The sequence below is a fragment of the Haemorhous mexicanus genome, chromosome 7 (assembly GCF_027477595.1).
Source record: "Haemorhous mexicanus isolate bHaeMex1 chromosome 7, bHaeMex1.pri, whole genome shotgun sequence".
Lineage (NCBI taxonomy): Eukaryota > Metazoa > Chordata > Aves > Passeriformes > Fringillidae > Haemorhous > Haemorhous mexicanus.
The window spans coordinates 31,457,072-31,482,532 of NC_082347.1; the positions used below are offsets into that span (position 1 = coordinate 31,457,072).

Consider the following 25,461-nt stretch of genomic DNA (forward strand, 5'->3'; position numbering starts at 1 on the left):
AATCTCTTTTGCATCTCTTTCCTTGGAACTTGTTTTGTTTCTTTGCTCATGATATAGAAACCAATATGTAGGAACTGGAGCATTTAGTGCCAAGCATTTATTGATAGCTGGATGCTATGAGTTTTAAAATGTTGTAGCTCTTTGCTGTCTGCCCAAATCTCTATTGGATCTGGCCACCTCAAAACAGATATGGTGGGAGAGGTCCTGTGCATGCGCCTTGGCCACTCTGGGCTAAACATCCAGTGATGTCATTCATAAAACCAAGAAAGTGGAGCTCAGCTGCAACACCTGGTTTAGTTCCATCAGGGTTTGTGCCCTGTTGTTGTTTGTTTAGCTGTTTTTAACTTTCACAAACAATGAAGACTCTCATCACTTTGCAAGGAAAGCTGCTTGATAGAACCTTGGAACCCCGCAGATCACATAGCACTCTCCTCCATTCCTTGTATGTGCTTATGGAAACAGATTGAAGTTTCAAATGCACAGCAAATTCATCTTGAGCTGTCACACGACGTTCATGGTGTTGGCCAGTTAAGCCATGCTGTTGGTGGCATTTGGCATTGGTGAGCAGGGCTCACAGGGTGCAGGTTCTTGGTGGCTTCTCTGCTGCTCTTATCTCAGAAGTCTCTTCCACAGTGATTGATTAGCATTAATGAGCTTTTTATTAGGAAGGGGAGGGTGGTTAGAAAAGTTACTACTTTAGGAATCAGCTGACCCAGAACCATCTCTGCAGTGCAGAAGAAAACCTCTGTTAACACTCCTCTAATTCCATTTAGTGTAGTATTGTTTCCATCTAAATTATAGCAATTATACACGAAGATCTTCTTTGAAATAATTTAATTAAAGAGTATCTGATGTTCTGTGCTTTTGGAATGCTAATACGTTGCCTTCCTCTTAGAAAACCTTGGGGTTTTTTCATTAATTTTCATGGCAGAAGGAATTCTTTAAAATCTTTTTAAAATAGATTTAAAAATCAAGTAATTCTGGTGGGTTTTGTAAACCACAAAGAAACCCTTTGCTCTCCTGATGGACAGTTAGCTAAGGAACAGTCTGAGGAGTAAGATGGTAATTTTAGATGCATTTATTTGCCAAGTGTTGGATTTCTCCAGCCCTGTCCTCTTCTGGGTTTATGCCAGTGTTTCTCCTTGGTCATGTTCACTCTTCCTTTTGCTGTGTTTTCCATGTAATAAGCACCAAATCCTATACTGGTGTAAATCTGCTGGACTGAAAGATTTCTGCTTGCTGCATTGCTGTTTTGCAGGGACTGGTGCAGCACATGCAGCACAAACAAGGTTGTATGTGCTGAAAACACATGGGACATACCCAGTGCCAAGAAAAAGTGGAGAGGGGAACTGCAGTTAGAATTCCTATTGAGTACAGTTTCGGAGGCTTTCTGCATCCCCCCACCATGCTCCTTCCCATTCCTCCCTTCTCCCTCCTGCTTCCAGTGCTCTGGCACTCCATACTGCTTTGGTTTCTGTGGGTTTATCTTGGTCCAGGGTGTGCCTTCTGTGCTGAGGAACAGGAACTGCAGCTTCTCCTGTAGCATGGCTTGAATGCCGTGGTGTTTCCTATCACTCAGACCTTGCAATTAGGACTACACTAAGAATGGCTTTGGACAGCCAGCAACAATCTACCTAATAAATCCATTCTACCAGGCAAGTCCTTCCTCGCTTGCTCACTCATAACCTGAGCCACTTGTTCATGACAGCACACAGGTTCTCCTTGTATTGTACCCTTCCTGCTTCTCAGCTTGGTGAAGCTCCTCTGTGAGGCAGAACTTGGATATAGACAGGTTTCCACAGCACACCCACAACTTCATACACTCAGATCTTGCCAAGCCACCGTTGTCTCCCTGATCCCCATGAGCTGAGGCAGGTCTCCAGGGCATGATTGATTCCTGGGTGGTTGTTGTTTAAAGGAGAACAGCAAAATGAAGAGCAATTTTGGTGCAGACTAGAGGAGTGAGTAGAGAGCAAAGCCAACAACTCAGTATGATTACAGTGTAAACTAAGATCAACTAGAATAAATAATGGCAGCACACCAGGGACACAGCAGGATGTGAATTGCAGTCACTGTGGGGAGGTCTTGTTTTCTGCTTCTCTTTTGATTTCACAGGAAACTTTGTAAATCTTGTCTTTCTCCCTCTTTCTTGGTTAGTCTGGAATAATTAGAACAAAACTTTTAATCGCGTAAGTGGCTTGGGTAAAAATGTAGTTTAGTGAAAGACTCAGAATAATGAAAAAGTAACATTTACTTCCTCTAAACATCGCAATAAGGGTGATTAGACTTGGGTTCCATTTTGCTGGATGCTAAGGTCAGGAGAAGACCTTCCAACACAGGCTGTGTATGAAGTGTCAGGAAAAGGCTAAACACTCCTAGGATGCTGTAAGAACAGGAAAATATTCGTGACTGAATACCATTTTCTGGCATTAAGCTCCAACACTGTGTATTGGTTTCTGCAGCTGAGATTCATGAGCTGTTATTGGCTGAATGGAAGTATGAGTCTGGCTGACTCTTTCTTTCCTTTTGTCTCCCATGCTCAGAGTTTTTGGGCACTTCAGCCTCCGTTCTGAGTGGCAGCTGGTCAAGGTGGATTACAAGTCTCTCTTCAGCCGCAGGTGTACCAAAGATGACTACCAGACCTGGCATCTGCACAATCAGGTATCCCCACTCTCCAGGGGGTCTTTGCTGGGGTTCCTTTTCCCCTGCTCTGTGTTTCCAGGTGGGAATGCAGTTGTTCTTTTCAGCAAAGCATATGGATTTTTTTTGTGTCCCTTGAAGAATGTGCATGAATAAACATGGGGCCAGGCACCTATGGGCAAGCTCAGGAGATTACCTTCTATTTTTAGGAATATAATCCATTGCACCAGCTGGATCTTTTTGGCCTCAATGCTAAGGGCAGTGTAAAATGACACCTTATGATTGAATTGTAGATGACGCTGAATTCTTTGTAGCTCAGTCACTGACTCATTACAATAATTTTGTTTCAGTTTTTCTCTTATTTCCCCAACTCAAATATGAAAATAAAAACATTTATTCGTCCTGCAGGTCCTACAGGTATCTGTAAAACTCTTGAATATCTGTAAAACCCTTGAATCTGAAAAGCTCTTGAATAAAAGACATCAGAGAAAACCACATTATTTCATTCTACTCAAGGATGCGTGCTTTGTTTTTCATACACTGGCTTATTTTCATGCTGGATATTTTAGGTCCTGAAGGAACTATAGCTGAGAGGTCAATAACCTCTGCAGATTACTTATGGGTTACTGGCTACCAGCATGATGTCCCACACCCTGCAGGGTAACAACTAGAGCCAGAACCTTTGGCACTGTGACATTCCTGCATGAAATCCATGAATGAGAAATGAACATTAATTTGGCAAGGATAAGATAACTGAAGTTGTAGAATTGAATAAATGAAAAGAATTTAAATGAAAGGAAAGGGAAGACATATGTATAACCATGCAGCAATCTTGGGAATCACTGTTGATACGGAAGAGAGGTATTTCAATTAGGTGTTGTCTTTTTTTCTTACTTCTATGTAGACAAATTACATCTGCAAAATAGCAAATTCTGTTTATAGCAACTTACCTAAATATCAAATGTTTGTTTTAGATTACCTACTCCCAGTAGTGTTCTTGGAAACCTTTGCATTTGAAAAGCTCAGTGAAACACACATCAATATGGTCTGTAACAAAGCCAGCTCTGTCACAGAAAGAGGAAGGGAGCTGAGCTCTGTGTTTCACACTGGGTATTGTCCCCTGCCCTGGGATTCAGGCCTGGGCACTTGCTTCTGCAGTAGACTTTATCTGACATATGGAAGAAACCCTGGCCTACACCCACATTGTCTTTTCAGGATAATTCGTAGGACCAGATATTGGTGAATGCCTTCTGAAAGGTGAGATAAGTGGGTGTGATGGCTTGGGAATCCAGGCATTTTGGCACATTGTCACTGGCATCCTAACTCGACGCTGGGCATACTGTGCTCATGAGTACTCCCAAGGAGACTTTTGATTTTGCAAAGCCACAAAAGAGCAGGACTGTAACTCCCCACTCTCCCAGAGATAAATGCTCATTTTCATTGCCTTGTATGTATTTTGAAAAAGTGCTCCATTTAAGACCCAGCTGCCACCTCAACTGTGTTTCTCCTCTTGTTCCTTGGTCAATGAAGGGGGAGCCTTGTGTCATGGGGGAGAGGAAGATCTATAAAAAACGCAAGCCTGGAGCCCAGTGTTCCCTAGGTCGGGACTATTCCCAAACTGTGGTGTCTGAACCATGTGTCTGTGGCCAAGGAGACTTTGAGTGGTGAGTATGTGACTCTGGGGACTTGTGCAGGGGCTGTGTTTTTGTCCTGAAATACTACCCAGACAGAAAACCTTGCAGTAGAAGTGAGTCTCCTGCAGCTTTATAGCTGTGATCATACCATATAGCAGAAATGTGACCCCCAAACCTGCTGAGTGAAGAAAGCTTCCTCTTCATCTGCAGGAAATATTTGTTCATCTCCATGAGAAATCCAAGCCTGGAATTCAAAAGCAAAACACTTGCAAGTACTGATGGACAGTTTATGTCTGTCATTCCAGAATAGTGACAACCAGGACTTCTCTGGTCCAAAATATATTCCTTTCAGCAGAGGGACGGTATTTCTCTCCCAAGGTCATTGACTTCCTAGGGGGCAAGCCAGCAAAACATGCACATTTTTATCATTATTACCTTGAATAGCTGGGAACAGTTTATTGCTTCTTAACAATGTTTTATTGAGAAATTTCTGAAAGGGCTTCTGTGACATGACTGTACAGCCCACCCTTGTCAGATATAACTACTTGTTTTGCATAAATATTGGTGTTTCTAACTTAATGGGACCATAATTTTCAAATTGCTTTAAGGTCACTTTGAAAACAGCTTAAAAATATAGGAGGGGAGAAATGAGACACTGCTTGCTATTGCTTGACAATCAGAGATAGGAGATGGGAGAATGCATGTCAGGATCGCTGCTCAAGGAATTCCTACATGGCACCTGTGATAGGCAATTTTTCTGAGATTTGAGACTGTCAGTGTCTGTGATGTTTGAGCTTAAATTATGTCATTTAAAAGGAATTCAAAATATTCTTAAAGCTGATCAGCTGGGAAAACATTTTAGTTTTTATAGTAGGTTATTCAGGATCAGTGTCTGACTGGTATTGGTATTATTCCTGAACACTTCATCTACCTTCAAATACTTTCTGAAGAGGTGTGAGGCATGAGATCTGTACATTTATTTGGACTTAGGCTCACAGTTCTCTTTCAGAGCATGGACATAGTGAAATACAGCAAAATTAAGAAAAATATTGACCAGAGTATTTCCTTGAATATTGTAGTAGCTTGTCTTTAAGGGAGATTTGGGGATATAGAAAAGAGATTTTCATCTGACCTGGATGGGTATTTAATTTGTTCCTCATGTCAAGATTACATCAGAGACTCCATATCTTGACTCATGAGATCTTTCCACTTCATTCACATGATGGGAACTCGCAGGATGACCTGTCTTGCCTTGCAGTATCTGCCCTTGGCATTGGAAAGGGCCTCTGGGGTGAATCCAGCACCAATCTCCAGAGATGCTAATGAATTTGTGTGGTTTTGTTTTTTTTTTTGACTTACACTGTCTTTTCCTCACCCGCTTTATATTTTCACAGGGAAGTTTGTCTTTTCCAAGCTGTGAGTGAAAAACTGTGGTAGCTGAATTGGCCTTAAATGCCACCTTGAAAAGGGTCTGCATCAGAATGCACCTTTTCAATCACTTGACAGATTCCTTGCATGCATTCAGCATCATTTTTGATTAACTTTCCCCCTAATATGAGAGGGTATTGCTGTTAAACTTGTCAGTCCTGCAGAGGAAATGCAGTTAGAGGACAACAAGCTGGCTTTTGTTTCAGACCCTGCACTGCCAACAGAATTGTTAACTAGCTTCCAGTTGCAAAATTTTTATAGCTGGTGATGGAGAATCAGAAGAAACTTTTTGGTGAATTTTTATGCTACTCAGCAGGGCTGACTGGAAGAATGTGTGAGACAGTCCATTTCAGGAAAATACTGGCAGTGCTGGAAGTAGGGCACTGAGCTTGATCATTTTAAAAGTGATTTTTCAGAGAGGAAGGGTGAACCTGTGCACTGATTTGTGACTTCTAAAGTATGAGACACTTGCTTAGCCAGTTGTAAAACACAGGTTATTCCAGAATATATTCTAGATTCATCTGCCTTCCTTGGGATGTCAGTGTGAGAAGGGGAGATGCTGACAAGTGCCTTTTCTCTGCTCACTAAAAGATGGACAGGACAGGTGAAAGGACAGCTCCTAGTTTCACTTGATGCTCTTTCAAGAAAAACTCGTTCTCTTTCAAGGAAAAATGTCCACTCAGCCTCTTCTGCCTGGGCTCACAGTTGCCAGTTATTGAAAGCAGTGACTGCTCTGTCCCTTGGGTTGAGCTGAGCAGGTCCTGTGGGTGTCAGGGAAAGGAGGAGGGCCAGCAGCCAGCACTGTGAATGTGAGTGCAGTGACCAGCAAGTCCTGCCAGATGGGCCCTCTGCTTCCTCAGTAAGAAGGTTTGGAGCTGGTTCTGGGCTTGGAGCACCCCGTGCCACTTGCTGTGATGACGCCTGCCTTTGAGGGCTGTGGGGATAGGACAAATAACTGCAGGAGCCCTTCAGCACATGCTGTGGGGGCTGTGTTCCCTCCCATTTGGTCACAGTGCCCTTGCCCCTGTCTGCCTCATGGTTGCAGTGCTGTTCCCTGCAGTTAGATAAAAGGCTGATCTAAAATTCAGGGGCATAAATCATGATTATGCCCCAGTTCAAAAAATCCATATGAGTCAGGATCAGGGGTGACTCCTGCCAACCCTTGCAGTCATTTCCAGAAGGAAATTCTGGCCTTTCTCTGGCAGAGAGAGTGGCAGAAGGATCTCATAAGTGGTATTAAAGTGCTCACTGAGCTTTCTTTTCCCTCCTCCTGCTTCTTTATTTACTCTGTCAAGATAGCTTTCCTGAGAAAGACAGCACAGCAGCTGGACTTGATTATTTCCTTAACTTATGCAAACCCTGGGGCTTATGAGAGGGAAGGTGGGCAGCATGTGAGGTTTTAATATACATTTACCAGAAGTTAATGAACAAGCACAGAACCTTGAGGGCACACAGCAATGTTGCCTTTAATTTTATTAAATATTTATGCAGCTCTTTTCTTCTTTGGGGCAAAGTACAGCTCCTCCTGAATATTTTTAATTACAAAGTCCCTGCCAGGCATTTTTGACTGTGCAGGTCGGACCCACTGAGAATGATTAAATTGAATGTTGAGAGAAAGAGCATTAGGGAATCTCCAAACCATTTAAAGTAGCTCACAGAATTTTTGCCCTCCAAAAAAAGAACAGTAGCAGCCTGGGCCACTGGGGACGTAGCACAATTTTGTCTCACCAAAGCTCTTCCTAGAGACTTTCTGTTGGCAGTTCAGGCTCTGAACAGGGGAAGGATAAAACTCAGTGTCCTAAAGGGCACAGAATGCTTTCAAGACAGTGGCTTCTGTAGTGTCTGTGTTTTCAGAGAGGTTTAGCATGTTGGCATTTGTTACCTAGCTGCAGGCAAAAATCCAGAATCTCTTTTTATTTGTCCTTTGAATCTAGCCTGTCAATAAAGGCTACAAATAGAAACCTGATCCAGACCCTATTAAAACTTACGGAAAGCTTGTATTAATCCTATTGCTTCATCATTGTATTGACACACAAAGGCAGCTGTAAAAAGAAGTTTTGGATCTGGTTGTGTACACTTCCATTCTTAGGTGGTCCAAGGAAGAATCAATACCCTGGATTGCCTTCCCTGGGGGACAGAATACCATGTAATCCTTAGACTACAAAGCTGGTTGTGTTTTAGTTTAGTGGTGGAAAAACATCACCTGTTTTTTTTTTCTCTCGGGCAAGTCACAGCTTAGCCAGGGAGCCCATTACCGTACAAAAATATACATTCTGTGGTTAGTTGCTCAGGAAGTGCCCCTAGTGTTGTATATTCCTAGCCACTGTTGTGAAAAAGTGACATTAGATCTTAGAATTAGCCTGGTTCATTCTAAAAGTAAAGGCTGCAAAAAACAAACAAACAAACCAAAAGAACCCAAAAAGTGAAATTTAGGTCAGACATTAATAGGAATGGAAACAAACAATACAATACTCTTTCTGAATCTCTGTCACGTTTTGTTGCCAAATGAAGCACAAGTCCTGCAGTGTTCTGCAAGTTTGGTAGTTCTGCTGCTGTGGGGATCAAGTGCCCTCAGTGAATTGTGTTCCTGCTCTTCCAATTAGTCCAGCACCTTGTCTCTGGATGTTGTGCCATCCCAGCAGAGAACCACCAATACACTCCTGCTTTGGGGACATCACCTAAAACTCTGGGCTAACTCTAGTGGAGGCTACAGTGATGGATTCCTGACTTCTCTCCACAGTGACTATGGATATGAGAGGCACAGCAACAACCAGTGCATCCCAGCCTTCTGGTTCAGCCCATCCTCCCTGTCCAAGGATTGCAACGTTGGTCAGAACTACTGGAACAGCACTGGGTAAGTGCATCTTGCAATCTGTCTGGTTTTGGTGACTGCAGGAGACAAGAGAACCTGGATAGTAATTTTTTTTCCCCCTGCATCCCTTTATGTTCTATTTCAGTCTTATCCATGAGGTGATGTTTGCAACAGCATCTGTATGGAAAATTGCCTTGTTCCTCAGAGAGGGGGAGAAGCACGTTAACATAAGTGACACATAGATACTGCATTACTATCAAGTGAGGTGTGATCCCTTGAGCCTAGACTTAGAGCTCCCCTTTGTTGCAAAATTAAAACACAAATCAAAAAGGTCTGCCTGAGAGACAGCTGAACATTTAAAAGGACAGGTTTGAGGTATTTCACATTGTATTTTATTGAACCTATTACTATCTTACAGCTCCTATTTATATCAGCTTCTAGGAAGGCTCAAATGAGCAATTTCTAGTCTCTTTTATGTTTTCTTCTTCTGCCATTTTCACTTTGTACGTACAATGCGCTGTTTTTCAGACAAGCTTCATGTGCTGGTTTCTCCTGGTCTAACCCAGAACAGATGGCAAGTGTTGGTTTATTATGGCAGCATCACTTTGCAAATGTTCTACTATCATGCAGGAAATGCTGTGAGACTTGAGTTTTGCTGTTTAGCCATCATCTTCCAAGAAGAGCCAAGAGAAAAACCCATACCTCAAATCATTTTAAAACTGAACTGGGCAAAGCCCTTGTCATATTTTTTCAAGTGCCCTCTAACCCAATAGAGGCAGACAAAACCTAATAAATGGTATAATTAAAAAGCTGGGATGCAGGATGGAATCCTGCAGGCATTGGGTTGGAGGAATTTTCTGCCTTTTAGTAAGGCAGAGTAATTCACTTCCACAATGTGTCTCTTTTCAGTGATGCTGCTGAGAATCTCCAGAATAGGTTCAATTGGTTTGGTTTTCTCCTACTTAATAAAGCATTAAGTCTCTTTGAGTCTTCCTTTCAGTGAGGGGATCGTGCAGGCTGTTAAACTTTGAAAAAACACATGCATTAATGTGGAGGGACAAAACAAAAACAAAACAAAACAAAGGAACTTTTCCGCCCACAGTCTGAGCCCAATGTCCTCTGATACTGTTCCCCAGGTACCGCAGGATTGTGTCTAACAACTGCACAGATGGCTTGAGAGAGAAGTACATGGCCAAGATGGAGAAATGCCCTGGAAAAGCTCCTCGGGGATTGCACATCCTCACCTCCGACGGGAAGCTGGTTATGGAGCAGGGGCACAACGCCACCTTCATCATCCTCATGGAAGAGGTGTGTTAGTGGTCTCAGTAAACCTTTCTCTGTGTGGCAGGACTGGCATTCTTTCCCTTTGTTTTTCAGGCTGCTGAGAGGAAAATAGTAATCCAGGGGGAATCATGAAATGGTGAATGGTTCTGATATTTACGAGACTTAAGGAATTTAGGAGAATTGAAGGCTACAGTGACCCATACAAGTGCGTCATATTGGGTCACACTAAAGGTGTTTGGTTATCTTTCTATCAGTGATGATAATGCTGAAGAAAGATAGATGTGGTCAAAAAATTTATTTCCCCACTCACTTCTTGCTGCTTACAGTAAACTGCAGTTTATGGAGTTTATGAGGCAGAAGTGGTGTTTCTGTGATCAACAATTCTGTATCTGGGATGCGAAGCTTTAACTTCAGCTTTTCTGGGAAAAATTAAGAACAGTGGGGAACATGTTCACACTCATGTGGAACAATGAGGGACATTGTTATTTTGCAGTAGGAATTGATTCTCCTCAAAGTACCTCTAGCCCCCAGCCCTTATCTATTGTAGTTATCTATTGGTACAGTTCCCTCTGTAGCCAACAGTAGCATAAGTGACACCAGGCCATGCTGCTGCCAAAAGCATCAAAATGTTGAGGCTCTTCTGGTCAGAGACTGAGGTGGTGCTAGAGAAGAACAGCTGGTTTTTGTCACATTTTCTGTCCTGTGTATGTTATTTTGAAGCAGTACCTGGAGATAGCTGAGGCAGACCACCCACAGACAGACACATTCTCATACTAAATCAAATTCTTATATAGTAGCTAAGTATTTCACTGGGACCAGACTAATCTGACAGGGACTCTACTACTTCCTCAGAGGTTCATGCATGCTCTGCTTTTATACAAGGGGGATTTCTTGTCTACTTGCTGCTTCTTTTCTGTTCTGCAGACTTGACATGGTTAGACAATTTGTGTAGACGCTGTGAGTGGGAGTTCAGAAAAGAACAGATATAATCCAAAAATTAGGAACCAAGTAGTAATTTATTAAGGAACTCAAGCGGAACTGCTGCGTATGAAGAATGATAAACAGATGGGGAATAAGGCAGCAGTCAAGGTAGCTGAAGAGTGGAATCTTTGCAAGGATTTAGAGATTGAAGAGGCAGCTGAATAAATATGTGAGGGCATTCACTCTTATGTGTGTTGTTGAAAAATAATGGTAGTTAGAAAAACATTTCATTGAAACAACCTTTTTTTTTCTAAGGGAAGAGGATCTTTGGAACATGTCTCTGTAGGTGATCTGCTTATTCCACAGAAAGTTGTGAGTTGAGTTTGTTTCCTAAAAAAATAGAATTTCAAGAAGAAAAGAAAAGGAGCACTGAGACTTTGGACAATGCTATTCCAGTCTTTTACTGGGAACCTGAGAAGAATTGTGACCAAGGATTTCCTTATGACTTGGAAGACATAATTTCTGTAGAGGTCTTAATTATTACTTACCTTTCTGCCATACAGTGCCTCTTGAATATAAATGGATAGCAATGATTGTATTTTCCTTTTGAAATGCCTCCTCTTCCCTTCTATTTTCATTTATATTTTTAAACTCCAGAATATCTGACATCTTTGTGTGGGACTAGCATGCTTGGTTTAATACTTTATATAGTGGATACAGAGGTATGGAAAGGAGAAAGCAAACATGATTGGTGTGATGGGCAGCCTTTGCACTGGAGACCCAGCCTATAATTGGGTGAAAAGATCATCTGCCACTGTTTAGTCATGAAAAATCTGTTCCTGCTTCTCTGTGTAAAACGGTCTCATTTCAGATAGAATCGTATTGGAGAGGCAAGAAAGAAATAGCAAAGAGAATTGTCAGGCAAGGGAGATGAGCTGCCATGGTTGGTGCAAGAGATTCAGCCTGAGGTCATCAGTGATGAATCCAGCCCAGATCAAATTTTTATCCTCTGTTCAGTATCTTCTATATGAGATGGACTTGGGGTCTTAGTGCATTCCCTCGAGAAGTGGTTTTGAAAGGTTTAGCAAGCTGTGGGAGCCTTTCTATCAAATAACTGAATATCTCAAGAGTGTAATTTTGCTCCTGCTAGAGACTTTTTTAGAGTGACTTTAAAAACTCTCTGTCTAAAGCATGTTATTGACTGCTCAATATAATAGGTATGTTTTAGTGTCACCACCACTTTAGTCCTTTCTGATTGCTCTTTGGTTTATACTGAAGTTTTAATGTCCAAGTGGGGAAGAGGTGAAAACGGTGCCCTGATCAAGTCAATAGCCAAAACTCCCCTGGCTGCCTGGAATGGGAATGATGGAGCAAGGAGAAAGAGAGATCTAACATATATAATCAAATACCCATATTTCTAAAACTACATCCAATAATCTTGACTATATGAGTGTCTGAAGACCCCAAGTACAAATTGACATCTGAAAATTACCCTTCCTGCACTCTTAATGCAGGTATAGTCTATGAGGAGGATAAATTCAGTGGGGGCTGCTAAGGTCCTGATTTTCTACACATGGGACCTGCTACGTTGTGGTCTGGCTTCTTGTATGTTCTCCCTGTGTGCATTTACAGCTATAACAGGGTTTATGAGACGACTGTAAAATATTTCTGAATTTCCCATTAAAAAAAGGCAAATTTATGAGCAGAGATTTAAATTTTTTTTTTTTTTTTTAACTTTCAGATCGATCCTCAATATATGTAGGGATTGACTTCAGCCCTTCAGGGCTGGAATATCTCCAAAATGTAGTGGTACCTTCTTCACCCCCAGTGAATACAGTGCAGATCTTTGATGAAAGGAAATTACTTAGCACAACACATATATATGCAGAAAGCTGAAGCTACAGAGATTTAACCCAAGTTGTACTTTTATTTCAGTTTAGTGAAATCACTGCAATGGGCTTTAGCTTTGTTGAAATTAGCCTTTTTTTTTGTGTTACATTAGTCAGCTGGGGGCAAGTATAAAATAAGGCTCTGAGAAACCGAAATAATAGAGACTTCTGCAGTTCAACTACAGTGATTTAAAGCATGATTTAAACTAAAATAGTGCAACTTCTGTCCCCAGACAATACCTGTGGTGCTGGAATTTCTTGTCTGTTTTTCCCTTCTTCATTTAATAACTGTCATTGACAGTAGTCCTAGAAGAGATTTTTCTCATCATCTGCTTCATTCTCCTGTGTATCCAGGCCCTGTCTCTGTGTTGACTGACATTAGACAAAAAAAATCTGTCAGTCCTCAATGTGGGACTCAACCTGTATAAATTCAGCCATCCTGAAGCTTCATGTCTAGCTGAAACTGGTCTTCTAAACTCTGTATAATCAGGGGAGGATATTTGCAAGAGATGATTCATGTCACCTGTTTTAGCTACTTTAGGATGAAGTGTTGGTCTTCTGCTGTCTGTGTCTGACCACCTTGGGGAATGACAGAAAAGTTCAGCTTTTTTTGAAAAGATACTGCTTTGTATCCATGCTAGTGGGATGGAGGGTAAGATAAATGCTTTTATATCAGTCCAGTTTCCTACTCCAGCCTTCTCTGTTGCAGGGTGATCTCCAAAGGACAAACATCCAGCTTGATTTTGGAGACGGCATTGCAGTGTCCTATGCCAATTTCAGCCCTGTGGAGGATGGCATCAGGCACGTGTATAAGAGTGCTGGAATCTTCCAGGTGACGGCGTATGCAGAGAACAGCCTGGGCTCAGACACTGCTGTCCTGTTCCTGCACGTGGTCTGTGAGTACTTCCCCCTGCCAGATTCCTTGGGCCAAAATCTGACCTCACTCCAAGTCCCTGCAGCTTCAGTGGGGCCCAAGAATAGATGCATGACAAACACATGCAGCTCATGCTCTTGCAAAGGCTTGGGCTTCTAGATACTCCTCTAACTTGTTAAATAGACTTTATTGAATGAAGGGAAAAGGAAGGGTTTTTTAAAACAAGTATATTTGCAGTTCTAAGAGTTATGGGGAAACGTTTGAAAATGTCTATTGGGCTTTATGAAAGGGTCAGAGACCAAGCAGTAAAAACAAAGTCCAGATATGTATTTTCAATACATGTATCATTCCAAGAGGATTAGATTAAACTAAATTTTGAGTCACTTATTCAGAATTTCAGCATTTACAGTGCTAATTTAATGAAATAGAAGCATTATGCTGAGCGTGCTTCCTGAGATATGAATGTACTGAGGGCTAATGTGCTGCTTTCCACATTTCATGTGTTTGACGTGCATCCCTGATGTTTCTGTCCTGTTTGGTAGATCAATGCAATTTCTCTCCAGCTGACACACAAGCAAACTCAAATACAAAGCTCTGAGTTAACTTTCCAGAGCCACAGGAGAGAGCAGAGAGTGTGGAATGTAGGATGAGACCAAAAAGAGCCCAGTTCTTTGATCTACTCTTAGACTATTAGATCTTCTGTGTTCAGATGCACCCCATCAATTTTGCCCCTAATGGTGATCACAGCCTTGTCTGCCTTCCCTCTTTACCCGTCAGAATGTCTTACATCCTGCCTTTTGCTTGAGCTTTTCTGCTGAAAGGAAGCACGTTAGAAATTTCCAAAACTCAAGAACTTTTTCTCCATTTTAATTTCCAGCTCCCTGTATGAAGGAATAAATGTTCCTTGAAGCTTTTATTATGCTCATAATTCCCTCAAAGTCAATCATGGCTGCACTTAACAACCTGTTATTAGAGCTTTAACTGTTTTTTCCTTCACCTTGGGCCATTAGCTGACAAAAGTGATGGTTACCTGGTAATAACAAGCAGATTTGTATGGATTATCTGATTTTTCTCAAAGGAACTACTTTTTCATGGTGAGGATTTTAAAGCACAGTGCAACAAGGGGCAGTTCTTTGGCCTGGTTTCTCTGCTCCACCCTTTTTTACATCAACCTTTCAGATCTCTCCTTTGACTTTTATAGCATTCTTAGGTAGCCAATTTATTATCATTATCTCTGGGGAAATATTTTGCAAGCACTTACATTCATGCTAATGCTGAAATAAGATGAGACCTCAGTAGTAAATTTTTGATATATTTGGAAGTACTGGTCAATATTGGAAGTTTGACCTTGAAGTCCAAATGGACAGACAAATATGCCTGAGAATCATTCTTACTACACAATCACTCTGGTACTGGGATCCTGTGCTAAAAAAAAGAGACAAAGAGGCTCTTTGGCCTCAAGCAACATTAATTTTCTACCCTGCAGCTTTATTAGCAGCCAGTTAACTTTTCAGCTTTCTGGAATCTGCTGACAAGCAGCTTAACTAGAAATTTAAAGGAAGCAAAGATATTAGAGTTTTTCCTTTTACATGCACTGTCACAAAATATTTAGGGGAACCTGCTATTCTTGCAAACCCAGAGTGCTTCCTATAGTCAGAGTTCAGGAGTGACTTGCTGGTAGAGATCTCTTGGGAAAGGGGGGGAAAAAAAGATCAAATTTTAAGGTGCCAAAAGCAAGAATAGGGTCCTTTTGTGCTTGGAGCTCTATGTTCCAGTGGTAAAAGAACAGCTCTTGCTTTCCACAATCTTTGTAATTCAAGTAGATGGAGAACTGATTAATGTCCCCATTTCGTGCTGAGAGGTAACACAAGGGGATTGTCTCTGTTAAAATCACCAAATTTCCTGCTTCCCAGAATGAATGTCTAACAAAAAAAGAAAAGATTATGACTTTTCTTATTTTGTCCTTTCCATCTCACAGGGATAGTCTGTCAGTTTGCTGTGTTTTAAAGGTACTACCCAGAAAGTAACACTGTCTGATGGGAAGCTGTTATCAGCTGGAATTCAGTACCAGCAAAACCAAAAGATAAACAAGAAGAAAAACAATGGAGATAGTAGAAGCTTTAAACAAAATACCAAACAAAACCTCAGTATTTCTTACACATGTTGTTTTTTCTAGAGTGGATCTGCCTTCTGAATTCAGTGCTTCATGCCCTGGATTTATTCTGGGCATTTGCATTTATTAGATACAACTTTGCATTGGTACTTTGTTATTTTTCAAGTCTTTCAGAATGAAGTGCTTCTGACAGTTACATGCTTTGTTATGCCAGTGCACACATCTTTCAAGTGGTTCCTGATGTTTTTCTAGGGGCAACTGACTCCCCAAAGACTTCCTAAGGTCAGGCCTATATCAAAAAGATACCAAGGATTTCCAACATCATGAGTCTTTATTTTTGGAGACCTTTTAAAAAAACTCTTTGGGGTATTTAATCGAGTCATAAATGACTCTTATAACCAAATTTAAGCCATCTTGGCTAATATTATTTTCCCTCTAATCTTAGTAGCTCAGTGGCTATATATTCAAGAAAAAACCTTCTTTCTCACTTGTGTCCTATCTCTTTCTTGTGTCCTTTCCCCTTCTTGTGTCCTATCCTTATGGCTTTCAATAGCAACTTCACTACATAATGCAAAGTCAGTTCATTGTTTTTCTTCAAAATGCATCTAAAAAATTCCTCTAAACACATTGATACCCCTCTTGAAAATTAGCACTATAGAAAATGTGCATAACGGGGGGAAAAAGTATTTTTAAATCTGATTATCTTTTTCTGTTTTTGAGTGACTGCTGAAATTCTCTTTTATTTCTAAAATACAAATAGACTGTCACTAGACTGTCACTGCTGACATAGGACTTTTGATTTATTTAAAGGAAAGATCCTTGCTGTTCACAACTGTGCAGGGAGGATTTAACTCAAAGCCTTTAATAATGAACTCTCTTCCCACAGGTCCAGTGGAGCACGTCCATCTGAGTGTTCCCTTTGTTGCCATCAGAAATAAGGATGTCAACATTACTGCAGTAGTTTGGCCCAGCCAGGCAGGCACACTTACCTACTTCTGGTGGTTTGGCAACAGTACCAAGGTACAGACACCTTTGGGTTCATTTTTTCTTCCTAAGCTTGTCACAACAGTCAGGGAACTCTCTCAGCCGTAATAAAATCTTCTTGCCTTTGTCTGTTTTGTGTTTTAGTTTTTAACTTGGCTGAAGAGGGTTGTCATTATCTGAACTTCAGCCTTTGTGGATTTATTTCCTTCTGTGTTGTGTTGTTCTTAGGAGCCATTACTTTCTCCATCTGCTTGTTATCAGCCCTACTGAGATTTGAAGACCACTGTTATTACCAGTGTTCACTTGCAACTTAACTGAACTATATGTGGAATAATGCTGGCTTCCAACACAGTGTTTAAAAACTGCTGGTGTTCACATAACCAGGGGGTTTCCATTATGTGCCAGTGTGCAGTACATAATGCTGGATTCCAACACAGTACTTTAAAGCTCTTGGTGTTCAGATAAACAGCATTATCTAGAATTTCAAGCTGAAGAGTCTGGCTATGTTAGAGAGGGGGATGAGACTTCTTTGTAGGGCATTTTTAAATGATGTGTATTGTCACTGTATGTATTATAAAGAGCTTTTTTAGCAATAGTTAAAATAAGTGAAAATACAAGTTAGTGTCATGCTTTCAAATGGAGAGAGCAGGATTCCCTATTAGCTCAGTTTTTATTGTAGACTTTAGGAGTGAGACAGGCAGTGTTCTCCATTCTTACAGTTGTGAAATGCACAGCTGTTAATTTCACAATGTAGTTTCTGCTGTTGTTTACAAAAGCAGTTTGAGTCATGTCACTGTCTATATTTGCAATTGAAGATGTGCACTGAGGTGAGATTGCAGCAGAAAGAAACGGGGATTTTACATGAAATATAGAACTTGAGATAAAAAATAGGCACACAAGTATTTTATTTTCTCTTTGAAAAGCTGCTTAGTTTTAACCTCCTACTATGGCTACCAACAATATCAGGAGAGGCAAAATAAAAGCAGTAAGTGCTGCTTCTACTGGGATTTTACATCCAGTTAGGAAGCTCACTGTAAGAACTTGCTGATTTTTGTGGAAGCATAGTTGAGGCAGTGGAAGAACTCAGGAGCAAAAACCATCTACTTGGTAAGAAACTTGGCAAGTTGCTGTGCCCTAGCTGAACTGTGGCAACCACCCACATATGCACATCCAGTCCATTGCAAGTACTTCCATATAATTTATACTGCATTGAAATACAGGGATGCAAAATCATGTCACAGTTTAGCTGTGTTTGGCTCAGTGCTCACACATGGAGAACCATTGAAGTACATCAGAGATAATTTGGGTACTGGTAACTTGATCATCTGCTTAAGCCCTCCAGTCTAGAGTTTTCCTGCCATTGTTTTTTTCCTTACTATAGAAGTTGATTGTGAATAAGGCCTTAAAAAAGATTTTTTGAAACAGAAAGCAATCTAGAAAAGGTAGTGCAAAGCAGTGGTGTTTGCTGAAGATTTCCATGCAGTTCTGACAGTGCTTGCTTCTGGGCTGGAAATACGAACTGATTCATCTTCTAGTTTAAATTTCAGCCCAGAGGCAGCAGAGTACAAGCAGATGTGGATGTGTTTGGGATGGGTGCTTTGGACATAGCTGCACATGGAGTAGCTGATCCTTTGACACCTTGGCATGGTTGTACTCATTGGTGAAATATGGAAGAGTGAACGTGGTGCACTTACCTGTGTCTGAATCTCAGACCCAGAGCACTCTTCAGTCTTTGCAAAGCATTATCTCCAGCTACCTCATGGATTGTTCTGCAGCTCTGACAGAAGTATGCCAAGAGATATAGACATAACTGTATCAGCCACCTTTTTTCAGAGGATCAGTCTGTATCACATCAAAATTCCTCCTGGGTTGTTTAATATATATGTCAGATCCTTCCCTGTGCCCACTCATGAGTAAACTATGGTGTCCTAAGTAGGGGTGAAGGATGAATTAATGGATGAGGTGTGTAATATTGTGACTGGTATTATTAGATGATTTGGTTTTTTTCTGTGCTGAGGGATTGCAGCTTCTTTTCCTGTTCAGCCCTTAGCCATCCCAGACAGAAGTAGATGTGTCTCGTGTCACTGTGCAGTCTCACTCTCTGTGCTGCTGCACAGGAGAATATTGTCTTAGACACAAATGACCTGGCTGAGACTCCTGTACTGCTCTCCCCACCCTGCTGAAACTCCTGTACTGAATTTCTACTGTACTGATTTTTGCAGTATGCCCAAAGGCCAATTTGCCTGAATTAACACAGGTCCAGTTTAATAGATGTATCCAGCTGTCTAATAGGTTTGAGCAAATGAACCTTAAAATATTTGATTCAATTTAGAGTTAGTTTCCAGGTCTTGGTTCTTGAATTAAAATTAAGGAGTTGGCTGAATGTTAAACCTCCATGATGGAGGTGAAATCATCCATGATAACGGAATGTCCAGCATACACATATACAAAAAGAAAAAAAATGTAATTTTAAAGGCCAGACTGAATCCTCTTATCTGCCTTTGCACAGAAGCACAACCTGTAACCTCCAGGAGGATTGCTGATATCCCTGCAGTTTGATAGAGGCCCATTCAGCTTCTCCAGGGTCTGTGTATATCTCAGTAAATGTTAGCTAGGCCTCCAGGGCTGGCACGAGCTGCTGCCCTTGGACTGTGTGTGCCATGTGATAAGACTTTTTGGTTTTTACTGCTTTTTCAGCTCATGGATGAGAGGGTCTCAGGAAGGTGGTGTTCTAGAGAGAAAGAGAAGCGTGTTTGCCAGCCAGACCTGTGCAGGTGGAAATTTTGATTTGGCTATGAAAATGGCATTTGTGACCACTGTTGTGAAGTGCAGTCAGGCTGGCAGCATGAAGAGATAAAGTATGAGAGCTGGAAGGTGAAATTTGGAAGTTTTCCTTTGTAAACCCACTGGAAGTGTAGTGAAGGGACAACAGCAATTGTACAATGGCTTTATCTGTTCTCTTAGACCTCTTTTTGTGTGCTTTTGCAGTGGAGATTAGTATCACTGTTCCCATTTTTGTAGTTTCTCTAAATAAAGAGTTATTTCTGAAGACCAGCTGTCAGATCAGTGGCACTGTGAAGGCTGGATCTTTGATTTTCACTTGAGGTGGGTTGACCTTGTTTAGCTGCCCACTAAAGCCACTCCTCACATGGGCAGGATACATAAAATATAACAAAATCAAGTCACAATAATGACAGAGAGATACCACTAATTACTTTTAAAAAACAAAACAGCCTTGACTTAATGATATTAGTGCAATTTATTATCAATGAAATGAGAGTAGGTTAATGAGAAATTAATCCAAATCTTAAACACACATCTCTCCTCTTTTCACAGGCCCAATTTCACTCCTGAATTCTCTGCCTCCTCCTTTGCCAGCAGTGCAAGGAGATAGGGAAAGGGGGCTGTGATCAGTTCATCACTTTTTGTCTCTTCCAATGCTTTCTCCTCAGGAAGCAGAGGCCTCCCACTCTTCCCCTGCTTACAGGAGGGAATCCCTCCCATGGGAGACAGTTTTCCATTGATTTCTTCAATGTGGGCCCTCCCCATGGGCTGCTCCAGTGTGGATCCTTTCCACAGCCACATTCAGTCAGCATTGTCAGCAGGAATTATGCCATGCTTTCAGCCTGGTTAGCACAGCTTGCCAGCTTGTGGCTGCAGCTTGCTTACAGACTCACAGCATGGACAGGGCAATGCTGGATGTCCTCACTCTGACCTGAGCAGTATTGCTCTGTGAGAGATAAATGGATTTGTGCTCATAAAAGCAAAGGCTGGCCCTGAATATGAACAATATGGATTGTTTGAAGAAGCATCTGCATCTTTGGTTTATTTTCAATTTGAGGTTGGGTTTTGTACAGCAAATACAGCAGCTGAGCTGGCTGAGTGTGTAGAGTGCTGCATTCTACTGCACTAATTCAGCAACTGCTGACTGTGGTCTGCTGAGGAGTCCATACAGCAATGGGTTGCAGTTCAGTGGAAGAATATTTCAGGAAACATTTACTGAAATGAGAGAAACCTCTGCCTATGGGACACTGCTCATAGGATGGTGTTTGGGCCTTAGCAGGACATGCAAACTGGCAGCACCACACCTGTATCAAGGAGCAAGGCTGTTGTTGCCTGGTAGGTAAATCAGGTGCATGTTGTGATCCTGAGTTAGTCTCCCCCTGATTTTTGTCATTTGTGTTTGCCTCCTACAGCCCCTCATCACCTTGGAGAGCAGCATCTCGTACACGTTCACTGTGGAGGGGATGAACACTGTCACCGTGCAGGTCGCTGGGGGCAACACCCTCATCCAGGACACCAAGGAGATCGCAGTGCATGGTACCCTCAGCCTTCTGCAATCACATCTCTGGGGGAGAAGGGCAGACAGTCATTGCTGATCCAGAATGAACTCTTGGAACTTGATAATGCCTGGAGGAACCTCTGAAGACAAACCTCTGATGACAGAGTAGCTCAGATGTGTCATGATGACAAAATACAGAAATGAATAGGATGGGGCAGCTAACCAAAATTATAGCTTCAGCCTTTATAAGGTGGCTGGTGTCTCCTGTGCCTGTTGATCTGTCTGTACACCCAGACAGGGAACTCCCAGAAATAAAAAACACTTGAACCAGGCTGCCTTCCTTAATCTTTGCAGCTGTGGAAAGAAATAGTCACAGTGCAACATTGAGGTGTTCTGAATGCAACTGGTGTCTCTGTCAGTGGCTGTACAAATGACAGGGGTCAGGAGGGCTCTGGAAAAGAGGATAGAAATTACTCTATTGTTGATATTCCTGCCCATCTTTCCTGTCACAGCTGGAGATCTGTGTGTGCCCACTGGACTTGCCCATGGTTAATGTTTGGTATGTTCTTGCCATATCTGCTTGTCACGGGCTTCAAAAAGCACCCTTGGCAGACAGCAGAGTTTACTCTCTTTGGGGCTTGATAAATCCTGGGTGAAAGAGCTCTCTCAGCAGCTTTGACCAGGGCTTCTAAAACAATTTCCACCCTGGCCCAGTCTTTGTTTTCTTTATCCAGTTTTTGGCATTCAGCATTTGAGAACAAGCTTTTCTTTGGACTTCAAGTTTTATAGAGAAACCTGGGCTTCAAATAACTTGGGCTAATTTGAAGCTCAGCACTGTCTAGCTGCACTGTGTGTGTCTTATTTCACTAATTAAATAAAATAAATGTCCCACTGTATACTCAGATTTAACAGCTGCTAAATAGATATTTATTGATTGTCTGGCCATGAAATGCAATAGTCTTTAGTAATTTGTTAATGTGATTTAGTAATAACTTGCCTTGATATTATCAAATATTAGGAACCTTCTACTTCATAATTTTGAGCACTGTAAAATGCAGTGTTTACTTCTTGTAAATTTCCATCCTTCCACTAGTTTCTGGAATAAACCTAAATCACATGTGTTTAAGAGTGATACCCACAGGTGATCTTGATCTTTAGCCCCAGTAGGTCCCACAGAGAGCTCCTCACTCTGTTTTTAAACACCTTGGAAGAAATTTTGCCATTCTGTTTAGAAGATCCGAAGTCTTGGGTTCTATTACCAAAAAATTAACCCATTTGGATCCAGTCCAAATAGTCCTATCCAGTGCTGTGCTGCAGACTGACCTGGTCTAAAGAAGGAGTCCTTGCAGCCCCTCTGTCTGGTGATGAGTTCAAGTCTGAGTACATAAATGAGTGATGCCTTTAGCAAACATGTCCTCTAATAAACTTGTATCCTAATTTGTGTCCTGTGTCAAGTGATTATGGGTCTAGACCATAATCTAGGCTTGGATTTCTGGTGTTACCAGAGGAGATTTATTCAGGTATATCCTTAATTTGAGATTAACAGAAAAGAATTTGCTCAAAAAGTAAAGGACATGGTACTAAGGGGTCAAAAGTCAAAGACTTTATATATCTGACTCTGGGTTAAACCTTCAGAATCTGGGAGTCTTTCCCTGTGCTCTTTGATACTTGTTTTATTTAAAAATATATTGCACAAAAAAAAAAAAAAAACCCAAAACCAAAAAAAACTACAGTTCTTACAAAAGATGCCACATAAATGGTGTGCTGGCACATCCCTGCTTTTCTGTGGATTTCCTCATTTATACTCTGGCAGGTTTATCTTGATCTAAAACTAGTGCATTCTTCCAGATGATTAATGGTACTTATCTGAAGTGTCTGGAGATCAGTTGCTTCAAGGTGAGGCACAGAACATCTCCAAAATCAGAAAGGAGAATCTTTTACACTGAGAAGTTTCACAAGAGTGGTTCCCATCCCAGATCCAAGTGGGATCTTTGCCTCCCACTGGACCAAATCCCTTGTGCACAGCTGCCATAAAGACTCCAGACTTGGTCTTTGGTGAGACCAGCAGGGAGAGTTGGAATTGGAGAAAAATTAAAATCTGTATTTTAAGTCTAGAAAGCTTTTCTTCCTCCCAGCAATCATTCAGTCAGGACAGAACTTCAAAGTGTTTTGTCAGTAGCCATTGCTTGATTAGCCAGTCATTAGCACCACTGGGTTCTCCTTTGTTGGGGAATTAACCACTCCTGGTTTCCCTTCAGGAGGGTAAACAGAAAACATAACTTACAGCAATTGTTCACTTTGCAATTGCACAGACAGGCCTTCCAAATTTCAGCTAGGCCTTATTTTCTGGTCAACTTTCTTGTGAGCAGAATCTGAAGAAGCTGAGTGGCAAAATTACAAAGCCCGGAGGCTTCATGAAGGATCCTCTCACCTTCTCATTCTCACTTCTGTTTCTCTGGGGAAAGCCAGAAATTGGCAGCAGATCAAAACATCCTTTATAAGTGGCAGTATAAGCATTCTTTCCTTGAGAGCTCTCTGTCCTGCTTAGTGTTAGCCAGCCTTTTTCTACCTACAGCCTTTTCTCAGTCTCTTGCTTTAAGATAGTTATGGTCCTCCTGTTTTCTTTTGCACCCTTGTCTGTACCCTAAACAGTGTCCATTTAATCTTCTCATAAATGCTTTTTTTTATTCCAGAGTATTTCCAATCTCAGCTCCTGTCATTTTCTCCCAACTTGGATTACCATAACCCTGACATCCCTGAATGGAGACAAGATGTTGGCAAAGTCATCAAGAGAGCACTAGCACAGGTGAGCATCTATTTCTTTGTCTGTACTAACGTTGACTAGGCTGTTAAAACTTGCACTTTTTTGACATGCTAGCTTAAAAGAATGGGTAAGCACAGCAGTGATGACACTGTCATTAAAAATCAATAAAAAGCTTCTTAATATGCTGGATCCTTTTACAGCAATACAGAGTATTGCTGATTTTGTGGAAATATTACAATTGCTTTTATTAATATTTCTGTATGCTTTTCAGCTTTTAATATCCCTGAGGATTTTGCAAATTCTAGGTAGTAATACTGTCATCATTATCCTTATTTTTCCAAGTTGATATGACAGTATGTACTGTTTTCTATTCCAAACATTTGGTTAGTGTTAGTGAGTGTTGTTAAACAGCTGATCCACTTCATCCCAGAAGACAGACATTGTAGTATTCTGGGTGCATGAGGAAGATATTTTTATCTTTTCCTGATAGTCAGGAGTTTCACATGCAGTTAAGTGTAGCAACTGGTGAACATTTTGAAGCTCTACTCCCTTTCCAACTGGGGCAAAAAATGAGGATTCAAAAGGAAAATAAACTTACCTTTAAAGTACAGGATAAAGAGAAACTTCTGTAGTTGGAAGTTACTGAATCTTCCTTTGGGATTAATTAGAATATGTAAACTAGTACTCATATTCTTTCAGGAAAGGGGACAGAATAACTTATGATATCAAATAGTCAGGGACTTTAGTTTTGTGTGAAATTAGGAGCTAGATTTAGACAAGCTTTTGGTGGGTTTGGCATTCTGCCAAAAATGTATCTCACTGGTGTTTTTTTGCTTTAGCTACAGCTGTTAGAAATGGAGGCTGATTATTTTTACTGGGAAAGTACATTCCTGCTCAGCTTTTCTCATCTGCAGCCCACTCAAAATTCACAGGTTGTAAGAGTTTCTTTGGTTGTTTTGCCATCCTGAAAAATGCTAAGTTTATTTTTTTAAAACTGTTTTCCCCTTTTACTATAGTAAAAGAGTCAAGCTTGCAAGATAAAAAAAAAAATAATTAGCTAGTAACTGTGAATAGTTACAGAACAGTAGAAGTCTGGTAGAAGTGGTTGCTTGTGTATCCCACCAGGAATGGGCTGCCCCCTTGGTACATTTCAGCTCTGCAGGGAGGCCATGGGCTTTGAGGTGGGATAGGAGCAGAGAGCTAATGGAGCTAATGAACCTCACGTAGCAGAGCATTTCTGAGGGAGGGGAGGCTTCCTGCCCTGCTGAGGATGCATGGCTTGGGTTTGGGAAGAGAGGGAAGCAGCCTCAGCAGGCAGGTCTTGCTGAAGGCAGCTGTGAGAGCCTTGGTTCAGCAAAGTGAGCAGCTCCCAGCACAGCCCTCCTGGTCAGCCCCAGGAGTGAGGTCTCCCTCTGGGGACATTTCTGTTCATGTATGGCCAGCGTGGATCCCTGTAACCTGATAGCAGAAGGTGAAGGTGATTGCAGGCACTTTTCTTCATGTTGTCCCTGTTAGCTGCACATTTAGCTGTGGTTGCTCTGAGGCAAACTCTCTGGATCTGACTTTGGGTCAGTTATTCTTTTGTAGCAAGGAGGACTGTGTGGAACATTCAGATCTGGGTTTGGACTTTGGGTTGAGATCTTTGGGCCCAGGGGTGTTGTCAAGCCTACATTCACTTCTAGAAAGAAAGCAGAGTGCGTCTTTAGCAGAAGCTCAGTTTCTGACCCACCAAATAGGCAGAACAGCTCATTAGGACCACAACACCTACCATGGAACTGGAAAATAACAATTTGATAGGAACACCATTTTTGAAAGTCGGTGGAAACATAAGTAACA

The 25,461-nt window shown here is 41.4% G+C and overlaps 1 protein-coding gene across 1 annotated transcript in view; it reads left to right on the forward strand.

Annotated features, from left to right (window-relative positions):
• The window catches only part of SORCS3 (sortilin related VPS10 domain containing receptor 3), a 180,275-nt gene that overhangs the window by 145,533 nt on the left and 9,281 nt on the right, over positions 1–25,461 (forward strand). The window contains exons 15-22 of the mRNA XM_059852291.1: positions 2,544–2,661; positions 4,171–4,304; positions 8,443–8,556; positions 9,651–9,822; positions 13,318–13,504; positions 16,482–16,615; positions 20,776–20,899; positions 23,555–23,667. Coding sequence (XP_059708274.1) covers positions 2,544–2,661; positions 4,171–4,304; positions 8,443–8,556; positions 9,651–9,822; positions 13,318–13,504; positions 16,482–16,615; positions 20,776–20,899; positions 23,555–23,667 — 1,096 coding nt within the window. The remainder of the gene's footprint in view (positions 1–2,543; positions 2,662–4,170; positions 4,305–8,442; positions 8,557–9,650; positions 9,823–13,317; positions 13,505–16,481; positions 16,616–20,775; positions 20,900–23,554; positions 23,668–25,461) is intronic.